The sequence below is a fragment of the Neofelis nebulosa genome, chromosome 8 (assembly GCF_028018385.1).
Source record: "Neofelis nebulosa isolate mNeoNeb1 chromosome 8, mNeoNeb1.pri, whole genome shotgun sequence".
Lineage (NCBI taxonomy): Eukaryota > Metazoa > Chordata > Mammalia > Carnivora > Felidae > Neofelis > Neofelis nebulosa.
Genome location: NC_080789.1, coordinates 96786747 through 96805982, shown reverse-complemented (window position 1 = coordinate 96805982; position 19236 = coordinate 96786747). Strand labels below are relative to the sequence as shown.

The 19236-nt window shown below is 45.8% G+C and overlaps 1 protein-coding gene across 4 annotated transcripts in view; it reads left to right on the top strand.

Annotated features, from left to right (window-relative positions):
* ETV6 (ETS variant transcription factor 6) overlaps positions 1-19236 on the top strand; it is a 254257-nt gene that overhangs the window by 193737 nt on the left and 41284 nt on the right. For all 4 annotated transcript variants that reach the window (XM_058743657.1, XM_058743658.1, XM_058743655.1 and 1 more), the window contains one exon: positions 6736-6900. In XM_058743657.1, the coding sequence (XP_058599640.1) occupies positions 6736-6900 (165 nt within the window). The remainder of the gene's footprint in view (positions 1-6735; positions 6901-19236) is intronic.

The window sequence follows — 19236 nt, the reverse complement described above, 5'->3', positions numbered from 1 at the left end:
ACTTTGGGCCAAGCCGGCTGGCTTGTCCGTTATCCTAGCTGTGTGACTTTGGCCGGGTCACTTAACTTCCCTGTGCTCCAGTTTTCTTCTCTAAGGAGGGATGGTGATGGTTTCTGTCATACAGTATTGTTGTGGGGATTATATGAGTTCTGTACAGAGAGCACTGGGGACAGTACCTGGGACACAGTAAGTTCTTGTAAGTATTTGCTGTCATTATGAGGTTCTCGAGAAGCAGTATGGCAGGGTTTTAAGAGTTGGGACTGTTGGGGGCGCCCGGTGCCTCAGCCTCTTGAGCGTCTGAGTTCGGCTCAGGCCATGATCTCATGGGTTCCTGGGTTCGAGCCTCGCATCAGGCTTTGTGCTGACAGTGCGGAGCCTGCTTGGGATTCTCTCTCTTCTCTCTGCCCCTCCTCCACTCGTGTTTTCTCTCTCCCTCAAGATAAATGAATAAAACTGAAATAAAAAAACAGAGTTGGGAACTGTGGAACCAGACCACCTGGGTTTGGATCCAAGTGCCACCATGTCCCATTATGCGTGCTACATTTTTTGCTCATCTATAAAATGAGAATAAGAATCTTTGCAGAAAATATTCAGTCTAAATGCCCAATAACTTAGCGACTATGAACAATAGAAGTCTATTGTCCAGAGGAAGAAAGTTCTGGCCCTGCTCCTGGTATGATGTTTAGGCATGGGAGCTAAATATGATCTCTGGAGGAGGCAGGTGGGTTGGGGAGGGTCTAAAAACTGCAATTGAGAAATTACGTTTGGACCAATTAAGGACGTTTAATCTGAAGTCAGGATGACTAAGCAAGGAAGTGATCATTTTCCTCATTCATGTCAGGGGTTTACAGAATTGTTCTGTGTCATTGAATCGAGTTACGACACAGCATGAGATGCTGGAAGCAGGGAACGTGGGGCGGCTTGCTCGCGGGGCAGCCTCTTAACTTTTCCCAGCTTCAGTTTCCCCGTGAATGAGATGGGTGGGAGTTGGACTAGATCATCTCTGGGGTGTCGTCTTCTCTCTTACCAGTCTATCTCATAAGCCATAGCGTCTGTATCAAAATCCCATGTACACGGCAAGGTTGGGACAAAGGATGTTTTTGATGACTGTATTTTGTAGCACCAGAGCCTGAACTGAGTATTGTTCGAGCCGGTACAATCATCTCCTGACTCCGAGCCCCCTGTTCTCCTCCTCATCTGTTAAAACTGAAATGGGAGCAAGACGGATTTCACAGAGCTTTTGTGAGAATTACATGAGGTCATACATGTGAAAGCACCTTGTCAGAATGTTATGTGTATTATTGCCTTGGCCGGCTTATAGCTTTTCCAAGAATTGGAATATGATAAAACACTCTTAGGCACTGCCCTCTATTTAAAATAATGTAATCTGTTTTCCAAGACCCAGAAGGTCATTCAGGAAGTTACAAAATCTTGGGGTCATCGTTGTGAACAGGCGGTAGTTTGGTGGTAAAAAGGTCCTGGCTGTTTATATGATTGGGTTTTTAGGATTCAGATGAAGCGGGACTATGTTCCCAGTGTGCAACCCGGAAAGGAATAGAGACCCCATCGTCTAGGCGCCTCATTACAGAATGAAGTTGTCGAGCCCGGGAGAAAATGCCCCAAATCACCTGTTAGCTAATGGCAGTTCTGGTGGTAAAATCCGGGCTCCTGACTCCTAGCCCACTTTTCATCGTTCATTTAAACATTAGCTGAGAGACCTTGAAATGAGGCTTAACAATGTGCTGGTGAAAGTTGCTGCCCCCTTGAACGTGGACTCGAAGAAATATTAGAAGGAAATTCAGGGCGTTGAAGGGTACGACACCATGAACTTCACTTGACCCACTTGGGGAAAAAAAACTGCAGTGGAATGCTTAGGAATTTTCTTAATAATAGCGGTTCATCTCTTCTGTATAAAATGCTTCTCAAATATACTCTGAAGTGAATTGACGTTAAAAATGGCAGGTCTTGGGGCGCCTGGGTGGCTCAGTCGGTTGAGCGTCCGACTTCAGCTCAGGTCATGAGCTCACGGTTCGTGAGTTCGAGCCCCGCGTCGGGCTCTGGGCTGATGGCTCAGAGCCTGCAGCCTGCTTCCGATTCTGTGTCTCCCTCTCTCTGCCCCTCCCCCATTCATGTTCTGTCTCTCTCTGTCTCAAAAATAAATAAACATTAAAAAAAATTTTTTTTAAAAATGGCAGGTCTTGGGGCGCCTGGGTGGCTCAGTCGGTTGAGCGTCCGACTTTGCTCAGGTCATCATCTCACGGTTTGTGAGTTCAAGCCCCGCATCAGGCTCGCTGCTGTCAGCGTAGAGCCCTCTTTGGATCCTCCGTCCCCCTCTCTCCCCGCCCCTTCCCTGCTCACACTCTCTCTCTCAAAAATAAATCCAACTTTTTTTTTTAATGCAGGTCTTAGTAGGCTTATTATGTGCACGGGGAGTAGTAGAACATAGGCGCAGAAAAATGGTCTCTCTTCCTTTCACTCATCATTAACTGCTATATTATTCGATTTTGTTGAGTTAAAGTTGCAAGAGATAGCTGTGAGGCCGGTTCTGCGTTATACGTTCTCCCTCATCTCGCCCATACGGCTTCTGTTACATTAGCAGCTGTGAGCCACATGACGTCTCAAGACCAGTGCCTATGAGCATTGAGTGCCCGCGGGCAAGTAGCCAGCGAGGGCGGCACTTTATTCCTGGATGTGTTCAAAGCGGAGCGCCACCTACACCTCCCTCCTCTTCCCATTTATAAATCTACTTCTCCAAGGATATACAGATTTTTTGGCTCTATTTTTAGTCTGTTGATAACTTGAGAAAGCCTCCAACGATCAAAGTCTTGGATGGGGAGGATTCAATTCACCCAGTCTTTTCTGCATCCCTAATAGACGCTGAAAATCAATCCGAATTCTGACTCTGGGTGGGAACTGCATGTGTAAGTGTACTGTGATGGATAAGAACACACACCCTGAAGCCAGACTACCTGGGTTCAAATCTGCCCCTCTCGGCCCCTCTTGTTTCCATGGCCGTAGGACCTTGGGCACATCCCTTAAGTGCACTGAGCCCGAGTTCCCCGATCTGAACCCCTATGTCATGGTTTTGCTGTAAGCATGCAATTAAATGAGCTAATATTTACAAAGTGCTTACAATAGTGCGAGATGATAGACATGCCTAATAGATGACTGTTAAGTAAATTAAATGGTCCTGATTAGACAGAGTTGCCTCTGGGTCCAAGGCTCTATTCCATTTAGACACTGTAACTCGTAGGGCTGTAACCGCCGTAGGGCTGTTAGGTTGGAGGAAAGGGGGCTTCTTTTTTCCAAGTTATTCTAGAGAATGAAAAAAGAAAAAGCAGTAGGACTTGACTTTGAACACCGAAGTTTATCAAGCCTCTTTCCAGCTTGGTCTATGTGTCCACCTTGTCCTTACACCCTGACCGGTTTCCTCGGGGGCCTCAAGCAGGTAGCTGGGTCTGTCAGAGTCACTTCTGTAAAACTGCTAGGATCGCCTGGTATTCCCTGGACTGACAGTGACCTGATGGGTCCCTTTTGCACACAGCCCAGGGCCTTCATGCCGGTTCCCCACGAGGGGGTTTCCGCGGTAACTGTGCTTGCTTTGGGGGACCGGGGCTGTGGGAGAGATTAATGGGAAGTGAAAAGAGAAACTGTTGCCTTTCACCAGCAGGGCTGGTTGGAGTGTGTGACTCCTCTTGTATTTAGGGAAAAGATTACTCATGAGTATTTTCTTCCATAGAATATAAAGAACCTCAAATTACTACTTGTGTCCCCCCACCCCCATTCCCCCCACCTCCCTCCGGTTCAGTGACTCCTCTGCAGACACTTCAGCATTTCACTCTCATTTCCCCTCCCCAGTGGGATTCGGTTCTGTATTTGCCTTGGCGCGCGCACTTCCAATAAGCTACCGCATCGTTTTTCCTGTTTCTGACTGTCTTCTGCTCCGTGGCCCATCTACCGCCAGGCTCTTTCCTAGGCCAAGCTTGACTGGAGCCCCCTATTTGCACCCCCCCCCCGCCCCCCGCCGGGCCTGGCTGTGCCCGTGCTGCTCCTGTGAAAGAGAGGAAGGGGAAAAATTCCCAATAACAGATGACTGATCGCTGTGCTGTTTCTGTTCAAAGGCGACACCGCTGACAATAGGAAGTAAACATTAAGGTTTTTTTACCGGTTCAAAAGTTGAGATTTTGCTAAGCCGTCCTCACGCCCACTGCCATTTCACTGTGATTCCAGATATGTGTTTTGTCAAGGTCGTTGGAAAGACGGGAGGGGGGGGGGCACCTTCTGTATCCAAGGACTGTTTTTGATAGGCATTACTTCTGGGTAGAGTTAAGAGCCAAAAACAAAACCTTAAATTCTTTAGTGGCTGTGTTTTATTCTCAGGATCATAGAGCAGTAGCATACTATACATTATTTTTTTTTATTTTTTTTTTTTATTTATTCTTGAGAGAGAGACAGCATGAACAGGGGAGGGGCAGAGCAAGAGAGGGAGACGCAGAATCGGAAGCAGGCTCCAGGCTCTGAGCTGTCAGCGCAGAGCCCAACGCGGGGCTCGAACCCACCAGCCGGGAGATCATGACCTGGGCCGAAGTTGGACTCTTCACCGACTGAGCCACCCAGGCGCCCCATACTACACATTATGATTTCATGATGCCACTTTCTTTTGCCACGTAAAATTGTAAAACTTAAAACCCAAGGGAAAAAAAGCTCTTGGATGCTCATCTCTAATTCTGCCAATGCCCATACTTCTTTCTTGGTGTCCTACACGAGAGACTCCTTGAGAAAGGACTTCCCCAGAGTTCAAGGAAGCCAGCTACCATTCTTCAGAACTAGACTTTGCAAAGGAGCCACCTGGAAGACGGAGCCAATAGTCATGCCCAGAGGCTCTGGACCTTCTCCAAGGGAACCGAGCTATTCCTTCCCTGATCCACGAGGGAGGAGAAACAGCATACACAAGTAGACCAGACAGTTCTTTGTTATGCTTGATTGAAGGATGAAAAGGTGACTCTTTCCAGGATCAAACTGAAGGGCCCTTTTCGAGCACACTCATGGAGTCTCCTTAGGAAGTTTAAGTAACTTCCTGGAGAGACTGAAGCTCTTCTTGGCAAACCCTGACTCCATTGTATTTGAACCATTAATTCACACGGTGCAGTTTTGGAGAATGAAGCTCTGTTGGGCACGTAGCTCCTTCCAGCCCCTCAGTTCTCATTTTGGTCTCAGGACTGCTTTCAGTTGTTAAGAATTATTGAAGACCCCAAAGAGCTTCGCTCATGTGGATCCTGTCTATATTTACCATATTGGAAACTAAAACTGAGAATTTCAAAAACACTTAACTTACTGAAAAGTAATAAGCTAAGCTGATGTTAGCATAAATATATATTTATGAATATATCTTCCAGAAAGTAGTGAGAGAAGTGGCATTGTCTTACATTTTTGCAAGTCTCTAATGTCTGGCTTCATAGAAGATGGCTGGATTCTCACGCCTGCTGCAATATCACACGTTGTGTAGCTTCTAGAAAATCCCACTGTATACTCATGAACGAATGAGGCTGAAAAAGGTAGATAACCTCTTAATATTGCTATGAAAAGAGGTTTGACTTCATTTACACTCTGAAAAGTGCTTGGGAACCCTGAGGGGTCCCCAGATCACACTTTGAGAACCACTGTTCTAAACCACTTGAATTATATGCCAAAGATGTCCCACAACAGCAAAATAAAATAAAAATATAGATTCACAGTCAGACTTCCAGAAAAGCCCAGCCTGAGTTCTCCTCTCCACCTAAGCTACAGCCCTCCCTTTGGCCCACTTCTGGTCCCACTCAGAGTCCAATACCACCCCCGGCAGAAAGTTCTAACATCAAAAAGTAGAATAAAAAGGCAAAAGACCTTTTATCCTTGCTTTGCCCTCTCATTCCCAGAGGCTAGCCTGATAGTTTCCCAGAGGCTGAGTGAATTGCTCTTCCTGGAAGAAATTTCAGGGAACACTTTATTATTTGGCAGCTCTCAAAGGTCAGGCCCAACTCTGGAACGTTCTCACTTCAAAAGGACACTGAGGGGGCGCCTGGGTGGCTCGGTCGGTTAAGCGTCCGACTTAGGCTCAGGTCATGATCTCGCGGTCCGTGAGTTCGAGCCCCGCGTCGGGCTCTGGGCTGACAGCTCAGAGCCTGGAGCCTGTTTCCGATTCTGTGTCTCCCTCTCTCTGCCCCTCCCTGGCTCACGCTCTGTCTCTCTCTGTCTCAAAAATAAATAAACGTTAAAAAAAAATTTTTTTTAATAAAAAAAAACAGAAGGACACTGGGTGGCAATCAGATCAGCTCTAATTCTAAGGTCCCCTCCGAAGCACATTGGCATTTGTCATGACTCTGAGTTCCTTGGGTGTTTCAGGCCACCGTGGAGCTTCAGCTTTGGGGCATACCTGAATCAAGGCAGCCCCTGGAGCTGGGCAGGGAAGGGCAGGCCAACAAGGCCTAGGGTCCATCAAAGACTAAAAAAGGATCGTTCTTCTCATGTTGCCTCTGAATAAATAGTTCATCCAATACCACACTTGGGCACTTACAAATCTTGAGCTTTGCCTTGGGATTCAGAGTTGAACATAAGAGCTCTTCAGACCTGGAGACTCCATTTTATTAACCATTCAGAAAGCTTTTCCTTTATTCCAACTGTCTAACTGACAAGACCTTTTTTTTTTTTTTCCTCCCTCTCTCTCTCTCTCTTTCTGCCTCGCTCTCTCTCCAACAGGCTTGCAGCCAATTTACTGGAGCAGGGATGACGTAGCCCAGTGGCTCAAGTGGGCTGAAAACGAATTTTCTTTAAGGCCAATTGACAGCAACACGTTTGAAATGAACGGCAAAGCGCTCCTGCTGCTGACCAAAGAGGACTTTCGCTATCGATCTCCTCATTCAGGTGAGAGTCTGGACTCCTGACACGTGTTCGGCTTGGAAAATCTGTTAGTCATTGCTTGGTCTTTGCCACCACCCATCACGCCCAAGAAATCCCCACGGTAGGTCACCGTGAGCACAAAGACCGTGACCTAGCTTCATAGAGGAAAGATTTTGCTGACTAAGTCCACTGGAGGGGAAAAGAGGAAGAATTTCCAGATCGAGGGGAAACTTTGAAGGTCGGGAGAAGGACCCACAGGGCCCTTAAGGAGCTTAAGGGGTCGAGTTGTGCCACCAAATCAAGGAGAAAATGCATTCCGGCCCTTTGACTCTGCCTTGCTCCTGATTCTGGAAACTTTTGAAAGTGATGCTTGAGAGTGAGTGTAGGTGGTGAACTGCTCAGTTAAAACCAAAGACACAGGAAGAAGGGGCATGAGCCCTTGCTCAGGTAGATGGACTAGAAAGGGAAGAAGACGTGAGGGAAACAGAAGATAAGGATGGGAAGAGATGGAGGTCCTAGGAGCCACGGCAAGTGTAGAAATAAAGGGCTTTGGGTGATTTCCTTTGGAAGTACTGATTTTTTTTTTTTTAAGCTTATTTCTTTATCTTGAGAGAGGGACAGAGAGAGAGTGCGCGCGAGCGCAAGCAAGGGAGGGGCAGAGAGAGAGAATCTCAAGCGGGCTCTGCACTGTCAGCTCAGAGCCCGATGCGGGGCTCGAACCCACAAACCGTGAGACCGTGACCTGAGCTTGAAATCGAGAGTCGGACGCTTAACCGACTGAGCCACCCTGGTGCCCCAAGAGTACTGAATTTTTTGAAGTATGGCATCCTGTAGCTTATAGAAATCCTGAAAAAGGCAAGTGGAAGATTTCCCAGGCTCCTCTAACCGGGCAGTTTTGTCAACATAAGGGCTCCGAAGACTGCATAGGAAGATTTGATTCAGCAAAGAGCGTTTGTACCTACAAAATGTATTTCTGACATAGGTGTAAGACTTCAAATGAACCTTCCAATTTCACTTCTTAAACTTTATGGATACTTAGGAGATAGTTATTTGGGAACCCCGTATGTGAAATGGGGAACTTTTGCCTTTTGAGGGGCTGGTTATTCAGGTACCAACAGGCACTCCTTGTCTCAAGCCTCTTTGTGGCCAACTTTGATATACCTTGTCTGGTGGAGACTCTCTTTGTCTTGACAAAGGGCAGAGATCCTGTGTAAGGTCTTGGCATAGTTCCCTTATTTACTCCATAGTTAACCCTTACTTACTCCTGGAGGCCTGCCAGAAGTTAGTAAACTAACTGTCGTGAGGAAACATCCCCATCACAGGGCGTGAGGTAAGGATATAGAACAGTATCTCCCCCGCTTTTCCCAATCGCTGCAAACCGTTTATATGAGGAAATGATAAAGGGAAGTTTCCCTGAGAAGTATAGAAGTTATTGAAACTCGAAAGTTCACATCTCTGAAAAACAGATCATTTTTAACGTTTTATAAAGGAATGGACCCAGCCATACCTGAAACGTTTTGTCTCAAATCATTGATTCTTTCTGTAGTCTCAGGGTAAGAAAACTAAAACAACTATATAAATAAATAAAGCTAGCCTAAAAGGAAACTAAATAGTCCCCTTTTTCTTAATATTTATTTATTTTTGAGAGAGAGAGAGACGGAGCGTGAGCAGGGGAGGGGGGTGGGGGACACAGAATCTGAAGCAGGCTCCAGGCTCTGAGCTGTCAGCACAGAACCCAACGCAGGGCTTGAACCCACGGACCACGAGATCATGACCGGAGCCGAGGCCGGATGCCCAATCGACTGAGCCACCCAGGCACCCCTAAATAGTCCCTTTTAATGCAAAAATACTTACCTTTTCTGTTCCAGTGGAACCTCAAAGGTATACTCAAAGGAGCAAAGCTACCTCTCTGGAGGAAAAGAACTTTTAACTCTTTAGTGTGTTCCAGAAAAACCACTCGTGTCAGGCAAACGAGGGAAAACACAGTGATATGTTTTGACTGGATTTGACTTAGCCCTTAGCCAGGGCTAAGACTCCCTGAGTCTGTAAATCCCCCCCAACCATCATATCTCAGGTACTCCTTTTCGTTGCTGATTTCTTTTTCTCCCTAGAGATCTCTCTCCGCTTTACTTAGAAAGTGGGTTCTCTCTGCTCAAAACTGGAAGCCAGGATAGGCAAAAGCCTACCAGTAGTCCCCTGCCATTTTGTCAGGTCTTTGCCAGAGTGGGCCATGTGGAATATAGACAGGCTCCCACTGTCCTGCTGGATAGGATTGCATTGAACCTAGAGGCAAAAGGAAGCTGGAGAAAGGAAAGGGCAGAGCAGGATGGGGCTTAGGAGAGAAGGAAGGGAGTTGATTTGGAACACGAAGGATGGATAGAACGGACAAGGTGGGGAGAGAAGAACATTCCAGGTAACTGGGGCAGCACTATCTTAATGTTTCTGGATGACGTGAAGTAGCCCATCTGATGAATGGAAGAGGCGGGAGGTAGGAGACCGGATAAAGCCAGTGCACTCGCTGGGCCTGAGGTGCTTAGACCCCAGGTAGGTGGCAGTAGAAATTCATTCCATGGGTATTCTCTGAGCACCTCCATGCTAGAGTTACAGAAGTGCGGGCTAAGGAGGTTCAGGCATCGCAGAGGCAATTTCTGGCTGGATTGTCAAATGCAGCTCAAGGGTATGGTAATGGAGCCGGGACTTTGAAAGCTTGGAAAGGAACCTAAGGTAGAGGTAAGGAAAGGTGTTAAGGAGGAGCCGTAGGCCAGTTCATGTGCCGATGGGGTTCAGACATAAGGCCACACAGATTCCATCCTGCCTGAAACAGTGTTCATCGTCACTCATCACCCCTTCCCCACTTGGCCGAATGCCTTTTCCTATTAGAAGTTCTGCTGACCTTCTCCGGGAAAGCTTTCCCTGCTGCTTCACATCCCTGCTTCCCTGATTGTGCCCTGCCTGCCTTCCTTTTCCTCCACCTCTTCCCACCTCAGTCTGGGCTAGGTGCTGTTCCTCTTATGTCGCAGAGCATACCCTAATTCTGTCATGGCTCCTGACACACACACACACACACACACACACACACACACACACACACACACACCATGTTTTATAGGATTGTTTTCTGTTCTGCATCCCTCTACTAGAGGAGGGAGTTCATTTGGGTAAGGGTTGTGTCTTGTCAAGCTGGCCTGTCTGCAGCATCCAGTTGGCACTCAATATTGATCGAATGATGACCCAACACGTGAGTCCCTTAAAGCCCGCGTTAAGAAGCTCGGATTTTATTTGGCAGGGCGTGGGAAACCACTGACGAGTTTTAATCAATAACAGAACTGGAGCCCTCCCTTTGGAGCAGACCTTGGCTGTCAGTGCATAGGGCAGACTCATTTGGTCACTAAAAACAGGAAAACCAGTTAGGATGCTATAGCTACAGTCCTAATTGGAGACATTGAAATCCAGAACTAGATCGATGAGAATAAAATAACAGTACTTCAGGCACGGAATGGTTAGCTAAGAAGAGGGGCTCATCTGCAGGAAGCAGTAAGATTCATTTTGGCCCGGCAATGCCACGGTATCCAAAAAGATTCATCCTGTTCTGCTGCTGGAAATCTGAGACCGGAGCCAGGCCAGAGCTGGGAATAGTAGACGTGAGCATTACCCCTATTGTGTTGAGCTGGGGGTAAAGAGAAATATATACTGCAGGTAATTTAATTAAGGCATCGACCAGAAAGCCGTGGACAGAATTTCAAGGTGATACCTGCCAGGAGGGGCTGCAAGAAAACTGACCACAAAAAGAGGGATATTGTCAGAGGGTTTGGAAACGAGCTGCGAAAGAGTTCAGGAGACGTTCGCGTGGAGTGGCCGCGTAGCAGGGTAGTGAGGCATGATCTACCTACTCGGATTCTCCTCGGGTAGGGACAAGGTGTAAATAGAAAATCTTCTTCAGTGTTCCCATGTAGCATTTGCCACTGCTTCTTCTGACATGGGCTTTCTGGTTTAGCATTTGATATAGTAGATGTCTGGAGGCCCACGTTCTATACGTGGCTCGTCCGCAGGTCACAGTACTTCTTTGGCCCCTATTTTCCTCATCCATAAAATGGGATTTCTACCATATGGATCCAAAGCCCCCTTCGGCTCTTAACAGTTAGGCCCAACCTCAACCAGGAAACAATATTAAGCTTCTATGACATAGTACAACCTCCTACCCTACAGGCAATGAATAAATACTTTGATCCCCTTCAACCTATATGTCTTGTAAAACTGATACTTCGGTCAGTTTTTTTCTGTCTTTCTTTGAATGTTTTTTGCTGCCTCAGATGAATCAGCAGCAGCTTCTCACTAGTCATGGAGCCGCTGGAATAAGCAAAAGTATCTGGTTGCCCCGTCACCGTGAATTGGATGTTTATAGCTTCCTCCCAACCTTATTTCCTGCCTGGCCCCACCCAGAATTATGCGGTCTGTATATGGACATAACATTCCCCAACACAACCCATTTCAAATGTAGAGAGGAGGGAACAGTGTCCAATGAATTTTAATGACCTGAAATATTAATATATCGTAGGTCCAAATACGGTAGCCTCTCTGAACTCTACATTCTTTGACCCGTTTCACAAACTACACCTGTCTTGTCCATTTCCAGGACAAGAGTTCTCCATGTTCAACCTCTAGAATAAAGCGGGGAACATTTAGAATGTGCTTTAAATAACATATTATCTCCAAACAGAAGATGGTAAGGCTGAAGATACATGGGATGTTTTCTTTGGAATATTCTCCCAGGTAGGGGACACAAGATGTGAATTTATAACATTTGCAAAACTAAGGAAAAAATGCAGAGGAATCTTAACTTTATAAAAATTTTACCTGTACGGGATAATCTTACCTACTCTTTGAGCTACTAGATAGTAACTGCCTTAAATGGTCTGGGATGATTTAAATTCAAAGGGATATTTGACTATTTGACCTCTTTGAGACTTGAGAATAAGGAACAGAGAAATTAACATTGATATTAACTCTTTTAGAGTTATCCACCGTTAGACATCAAGATGGAATAGATTTACGTACACATTATTTATAAGAACAACAGCCACGAAAGCCACAAGATATTTTCAGTTCAATTCATGTTAAACTCTCTACTGATGCTAAAAAATGGAAAATAAGCATCTTTTCAAAGCTCCTTCAATTCAATTCAGCAAAAAACGTATGGTGGATTTACAAAGCAAATTAGTCTTCCAGTGTACCAGAATGTGATGTGGCAAATTATTTCTTCCCTCTCCAATGCACCAGAACCTTTGTTTGGGGAAATACGCTTCGCTTGTGACCTCCAAATATAGTAAAATTCCCTTTCAAGGTTAAACGAAAAATACTGATCTGTATCTTCATAACGTTCCTCCTCGGACCGACTTGCTTATTCATTTCTGTTAAGCAACCGTAGGTGCATTTGCTGGGTTGAATGGTTGGGTCAGCTGGCTATTTTAGAATCAAGTTGCAGAAACTGAGGGTATTGGTCACGGAGGGGAATTATGGTCCCGAAGTGTGGGAGTTGCAGGAAGCGTGACCCTTGACTGAGACACCGAGAGGTGGCTATACTCCTTGTGTCTGTGAACAGAGCAGGGGAAAAAAAAGCATCTACACATCAGAGAAATGGTTAAGAAGCCAGTTACAGAAAAGTCTTTTAATTTCTTAGCTCTTCCCTTGTCCCATTTGTAAAGTGGTAGTGATGACCGATCCCTGTGCCAGACAGCATGGCATTATCACCTGTAAAACAGACCACACGTCCTGTAACAAAGCACCTACTCGTTTTACAATATTCGTATTTTCTCACATGCTTAGTTTTTGGTTTATCTGTAATACCCCTCTGTGTTCTGCATCCGCTAAAGGCAGTTGTCTCACTATATCTCTTTTCTAACTGATTTATTCTTGCCTTAAATGCAGTGTTCACGTTTTCCCACAACCTGCACCCTTTTTCTTGGGATCTCTGTGTCTTGAGACACAGATACCAAGCTAACTCTCAAATATTGGTTCCTAAGTAAAAGACTAGCTTATGGTTATGGTTACAGAAATCACTCTGTACTAAATACAAAGGCCTGTACTTTAATCAGCCTACAAAAATGGATTGAATGGAATTTTCAGAAAATAAGGTCGAACAGAGTTCAAAAGCAAAGCTGTGCCCTGATGGGAGGGGCCTATCGTGGCCTCCAGTGGGACCTCAATAGGCCAGCACCAGCCTTGGCGTTCTCCCTGCTGAACACACACCGAGACTGAATGAACTGAGGCCGTGGACTTCATCCTGAACATCTACCGGAGGCCGAGAGGACCCAGCAGAGAGAATTTGATGACAAATCTGAAAAGCATCCCTCCCAGCCTTGCCCCCTTTGTGTTTTAAGAATTGGTCAAAAGGAAACCAAAATCTCTGAATAAAAACAGAAGAGAAAGAGAAAAGAGAACAGTTTGCAAATTTAAGAATGTGTTACTTCAGATAATCTTCACATGAGGATATGTACATAGTAAATCATCCCCTGAAAAGTGCACATTTTAAGAATGTTAAAATTCTGCTTTAAATCTACCGAACTTGAGAAGTTAAGTGATGCAAAGCCCCGGGGGGACGGGCTGTGGGTAGCACAGTAGATGACATCGTGCAAGGGTCCCAGCCTTCTGGAGAACAAGTAGTGTCTAAGAACTTTAAGAGTGATCAAACTCAAAATAGGTCAGTCAGAGGAAGACAAATATCATATGATTTCACTCATCTGTGGAATTTAAGAAACAAAACAGATGAACATAAGAGAAGGGAAGAAAAAAAAATAAGATAAAAACAGAGAGGGCGGCAAACCATAAGAGACTTTTTTTTTTAATGTTTATTTTTATTTTTGAGAGAGACAGATCATGAGCAGGGGAGGGGCAGAGAGCGAGGGAGACAGAATCTGAAGCAGGCTCCAGGCTCTGAGCTGTCAGCACAGAGCCCTATGCTGGGCTCAGACTCATGAACCACAAGATCATGACCTGAGCCAAAGTCGGACTCTTAACTGACTGAGCCACCCAGGTGCCCCCAAAGACTCTTAAATACAGAGAACAAACTGAGGGTTACTGATGGGGTATTGGGTGGAGGGGGGGGATGGGCATTAAGGAGGGTACTTTTTGGGATGAGCACTGGATGTTATAATGTAAGTGATGAATCACCAAGTTCTATTCCTGAAATCATTATTATACGATATGTTAATTGACTTGGATTTAAATAAAAAGTGGGGGGAAAAAGAGTGATCAAAACCCTTTTACTGATGATACTATTTTGAGAAAATATCCCAGGGGCTCCTTAGTCAGTTGGACGTCATCAGACTTCGACTTGGGTCATGATCTCACGGTTTTGAGTTTGAGGCCTGTGTCGGGCTCTGTGCTGACAGCTCAGAGCCTGGAGCCTGCTTCGGATTCTGCGTCTCCCTCTCTGTCTCTCTCTCTCTGCCCTTTCCCTACTCACACTCTCTCTCTCTCTTTCTCTCTTCTCAAAAAAAAAAGAAAAGAAAGAAAATATCCCAAGGATGCAGTCCAGTGGGGGGAAAGAAAAGATACCCTTAGCAATCCTATTTATAAGTATAAAACCTGGAAATGCCCAAGCCACCCACAGTATGGGACTTGCTACATAAACCTGGAGAATGTAAATATAAAGGAATGTACTGTGACTCTACGACTATTCATTGAGTCACTTATTATTTCTTCAGTAGATTATAGGGCCTTGCAGATCATGTTCGTGGTTCTAAAGGTTGTTTTAAAGACAGGTAGAAGCCATTCTGCGTTTTAAGCAGAGACTGGGATGAGTGCAAAGGTACAAAGTGTGAAGAATGGATGTGGGGCGGTTGGCTTGGCTGGCATCCAGGAGCAAAGGTGGTAACTTGAAGTAGAACAGAACCAGCAGGGGATGATGCCAGGGCTATTTAGAAGGTAGAGTCTGAAAGTCTTGGTGACTGATGCTGGATGAGAGAAGGAGAGGAGTTAATTAAGCATGACTCCCAGGTTTCTGGCCTGATCAACTGGGCATTCGCTGGACTAGGAAACACCATGTGGGTCGTAAAGACTTACCCTGGACACATTAAGCATGTGGTGTCCGTATGTCACGCAAGAGGAAGTATCTAGGAGATAGTGGAAGGTTCTGGAGTTGAGAAGAAATTCCTGGCTGGAGTAGATTTAGCATAGACAGGCTGATTGAGGCCACGGGAGGAGATGAGATTACTGGGGAGAAAGACTCGTGTGAGCCTAGGGAGCCTTAATAGGGCAGGGTTGGAGGAGGAAGCGCAGAGAGGTAGGAAAAAAATCCAGGAGAGGAACGTCTGAAGCCATGGAATGTTCTAGAAGGAGGCAGGTAGTGAGTGCTGCTGCTGAATGTTGCTGAAAGTCAGAGTCCCCAGGTACCGACCATCCTCCCCTGATGAGGTCAGCAGTCGAAGGGGAGAGTCGTGGAGATAGCAGAGCTGGTCAGTCCCTCGGACAAGCTTGGCTGTGATGCAACCAGAAAAACAGCAGTAGTTGGAGGGGAAGATGCGGACTACGGGTGTGTGCGTGTGCTTGTGTGTGTGCGTGTGCGTGTGTGTGTGTAGAAAACAGGAAAACCTGACACTGCTCAAATGCTAAAGGAAGAATCCCATGGAAAGAGGCTGAAGATACAACTGTGAACTAGAGAGAGAGACTGAACTAGAAATGTCTATGTGACATGATGTCAACTGGAAGAAAACATACTCGACATATACAAATGTGACTTCGTGCATTGTATATGCACTTTAAATACACAACTGTTGAAGCAAAGCAAATAGTTTCCAGATTGTTTGAGACACGTGTGTTACTAATTCTCACAGTCACAAGGGGTGCCACCTCTTGGGCCCACATTATCGCAGACACAGGGCTGCTGCCTGTCCGCATCATCTCACCTGTCTTCCTAGCAGCCCAGCCAAGTCTGTGGCATTGTTCTCACTTGAGACAAAAGAAGGTTAAATAAGCCATGAGTTAAGCCTCACTGAGAAAAGATACTTCCCCGGGGGCATGCAGCTGACAAGTAGAGGAACCAGGGTTTGAACTTGGGACTTCTTTGATCCAGAGCCCAAGCTCTTCCCTCTAATAGGAAGGAAACAGAGATGACTTTAGCCCCCCAAATAGCATTTGTATGTTCTCAGCCTTCAGACACGAGTTACGTTGAGCAGGCAACTTGTAGCAGGTTTGTTTACTCTCTCTACTTACCCGTTTGAAACAAATTACATATAAAATTTGTACTGTACTAAATACAATTCAGTATAAATTGTATTTATAAATACTATTACTGTATGTATACTGCATGCTGCATACTTTATACTAATCCTGTATAATTAAATACTATTTATAAATACTATAAACACTAAATACTAAAAAAGAATTTATTCTCAAAGTAGATGCCTGGCTTTTCACCATCAAGACCACCGATGCAAAATTATATGTATGTGGAGCGTGTGGGTTTCTGTGCTGTATACGTGTGTGTGCATATGTGCTATGTGTGTGTGTGTGCATACAAGTACAGCACGCGTCACATGTGTGCATGTACCCAGGAGTACATCTAGGTCTTATGGGGCCTGAAGCTTATAATCTGGGGGACACAAGTAGGTCTAGGGCTCCTCCCAGGAGCCTATGCAGGTAAAAGCCTTGAAGCTCAACTAGCTTCCTGGCAACTCTACTTTGCACATAAATGTGCGTCCATGAACTATGTATGTATGCACGAAGATACATAGAGAAACCAACCAGAGCTACTGCCCCTCAAACAATAGCCTTGGTTCCATTGTTTAGTATGATAACAGCACCTTTTACAGTCGGTACCGGGTATTTCTTTTCTGAGGAGACAGAGAAGATTTATCACGAATTAAATGGGCCAAGAATTTTTTGACAGGTGCTTTTGAATTCAAGCCAGTGGTCATTAGCTAAGTTAAATATGCAGTGCTATGGCTCACACTCTTTATTTTCAGCAGGCAAATAAATATAACATATATTTTTTTAAAAATTTTTTAATGTTAATTTATTTTTAACAGACAGACAAAATGGGGGGGGGGGGGCAGAGAGAGAGGGAGACACAGAATTTGAAGCAGGCTCCAGGATCTGGGCTGTCAGCCCAGAGCCCAACATGGGGCTCGAACCCATAAACTGTGAGATCATGACCTGAGCCAAAGTCGGACGCTTAACCGACTGAGCCACCCAGGTGCCCCAAGTATAACGTATTTTTAAATGTCTTTTTTTTTAATCCAGAGATCTTTTTGTTAGTATTACTTTTTAGATATGATCTTCTGTGTATGTGAGTATTTTAAGAGTGTAGCAAGAGAACAGGCTGGGTGTCGAAGGGAATAGGAGGCAGGGGAGATGGGATAGGATGGGAGGCCGCCTTTATTTATTTGGAAAGCTGTTGTAGACAAGACACATGTTCTGTGTTGTTCCAGAGCCAAAACTAGGAACCGAGGTCCATGAGATTGCAGGGGAAGCCAGGTTCCAACTTAACAACAGAAGAACTTCCTATCAACTCGAGCTGTCCAAAAATGGTTTGCTTATGTTAGTGGCCAGCTGCCCATCACTGGAAGTGCTCAGCCAAAGCTACTTCTTGGCAGGGGAAGGGGAGGCAGGGGACTTCTACTGAACACAAGTTTGAGTCGATCGAAGTAACCTCTAGAATCCTTTCTAAGATTGCAAGCTGTTATCGGGCACACACTGTTACTGCCAACCACGCATACACACGGCATGCACAGTAAGTTGGTTTTTCCCCCGTAGTAGTGATGCATTTGTGCTAAGCCAGCCACATTCCCCGACTGAGCCCCTGGTTGCTGAGGAAACATGTCTGTGAATGGACTGATCCATCTATGGCCGTACTCTATGGTCTTAGAGTTAAATTTTCGCACCCATTAGTCAGCCGTCCCAGGTGGCACTTACAAATGTTACCTTACTGGTTCTCATAACGGGCTTATGGTTTAGGTAAGGAACTGGCAGAGTTCCACTCGATTCACCCCTCCCCTGCTTTCTTTTGCACAGATAGGAACCTTCTCTGCCTGGCTCCCTTTGTCAGCTGTGGGATGAGAGACAGAAGAGAGCCAGCACAGAAGGCTGGGCAGGTCTAGGGCAGAGAACCTGCCAGTCCTTCCGTGGGGCTGCCCACCGGGCCAGGGGGAGGTGTTGGAGAAGCCAATATGGGTGAATGGCCTCCCTTAACCTTTTTCTTTTCTGGAGGGAGAACATAACAATGACCATGACCCACACACCCCTTCTTTGTTCTCCCGGTGAGAGTGCCTCAAGGGTCCACAGGTCTGCCCTGTGCCACTTTAATAATATCAATAATGATGGTGGTGAGGACAGTGGTGGTCACAAAACCAGCTAGTGTTTGCTGAGTTATTACTATTTGCTGGTCGCCGTGATGTGCTTTTCACAGGGATTGCCTCATCCAGTCCTCACGCTGATTCTACGAGGCAGTTATTAACGTGACCTTTTTAAAGACCAGGAAACTGAGAACTAGAGAGAGTGAAGAGCATGCCCAAGGCACCAGTCTGACTCCAGAGCATAGACTCTTCCCCATTCTGCTTTATTGCCTCACTTTCTATATGTACATAGAGAAGTGGAAACACAAAAAGAAGTGACCTGCCCTGGCTTTGACCACCTCCCAGCAGAAGAGTCTTTAACCTTCTCACAGCGGGACATCTGCAGCCCCGGGAGGCACTCCCGAGGAGGGGCCAGCATGAACACACGTACCTCACCTGCTCCCTCCTCAAACCCTCCCAGCAGACTTCCAAGGCAGATGCTGTTTGCATCTCACAGGGAAGTTCAGGGACTTGCTCAAGGTCACCTGGTGCAGAGGGGCTGGGACGCAAGCCCAGGCGGCCGCATCTGCACGTCCGTGCCTTCCCCGCCACATCAGCCTGCCTCTCTGAACGAACAAAGTTGAACACCCTCACAGACACTAAATTTATATTTCCTGGCCTCCTCTTCCAAAATGGATACACTAATTACTGACCATTTTTTTTAGTAATAGTAATCATCAGGAACACATTTTTCAGTGTGTTCGTTTTCTCTTCTGCGTACTACCGAAATAAAGCATTGCTGAAACCCACAGGATAAAACCCAGCGGGTGTGAGGCCGTGTAAATTAAGAAAAGTTCAGGAAGACATTACAGTAAACCCGAAGAAACAAAGTGTTGATTAGGGACTTATTTTTGTACGCGATTAAAATATGAATCATTAAAATAGGACCGTATTTCAGGCTCTATATTCTCATCGCATCAGAGACGACATTACCATGACTACTAGGTTCAGATTAGATGGGCTCCAGGCCTCCTGAGCTCAGAAAACACAGTCGTGTGCACCACGGTTCTACCTGACACGGAACATTTGT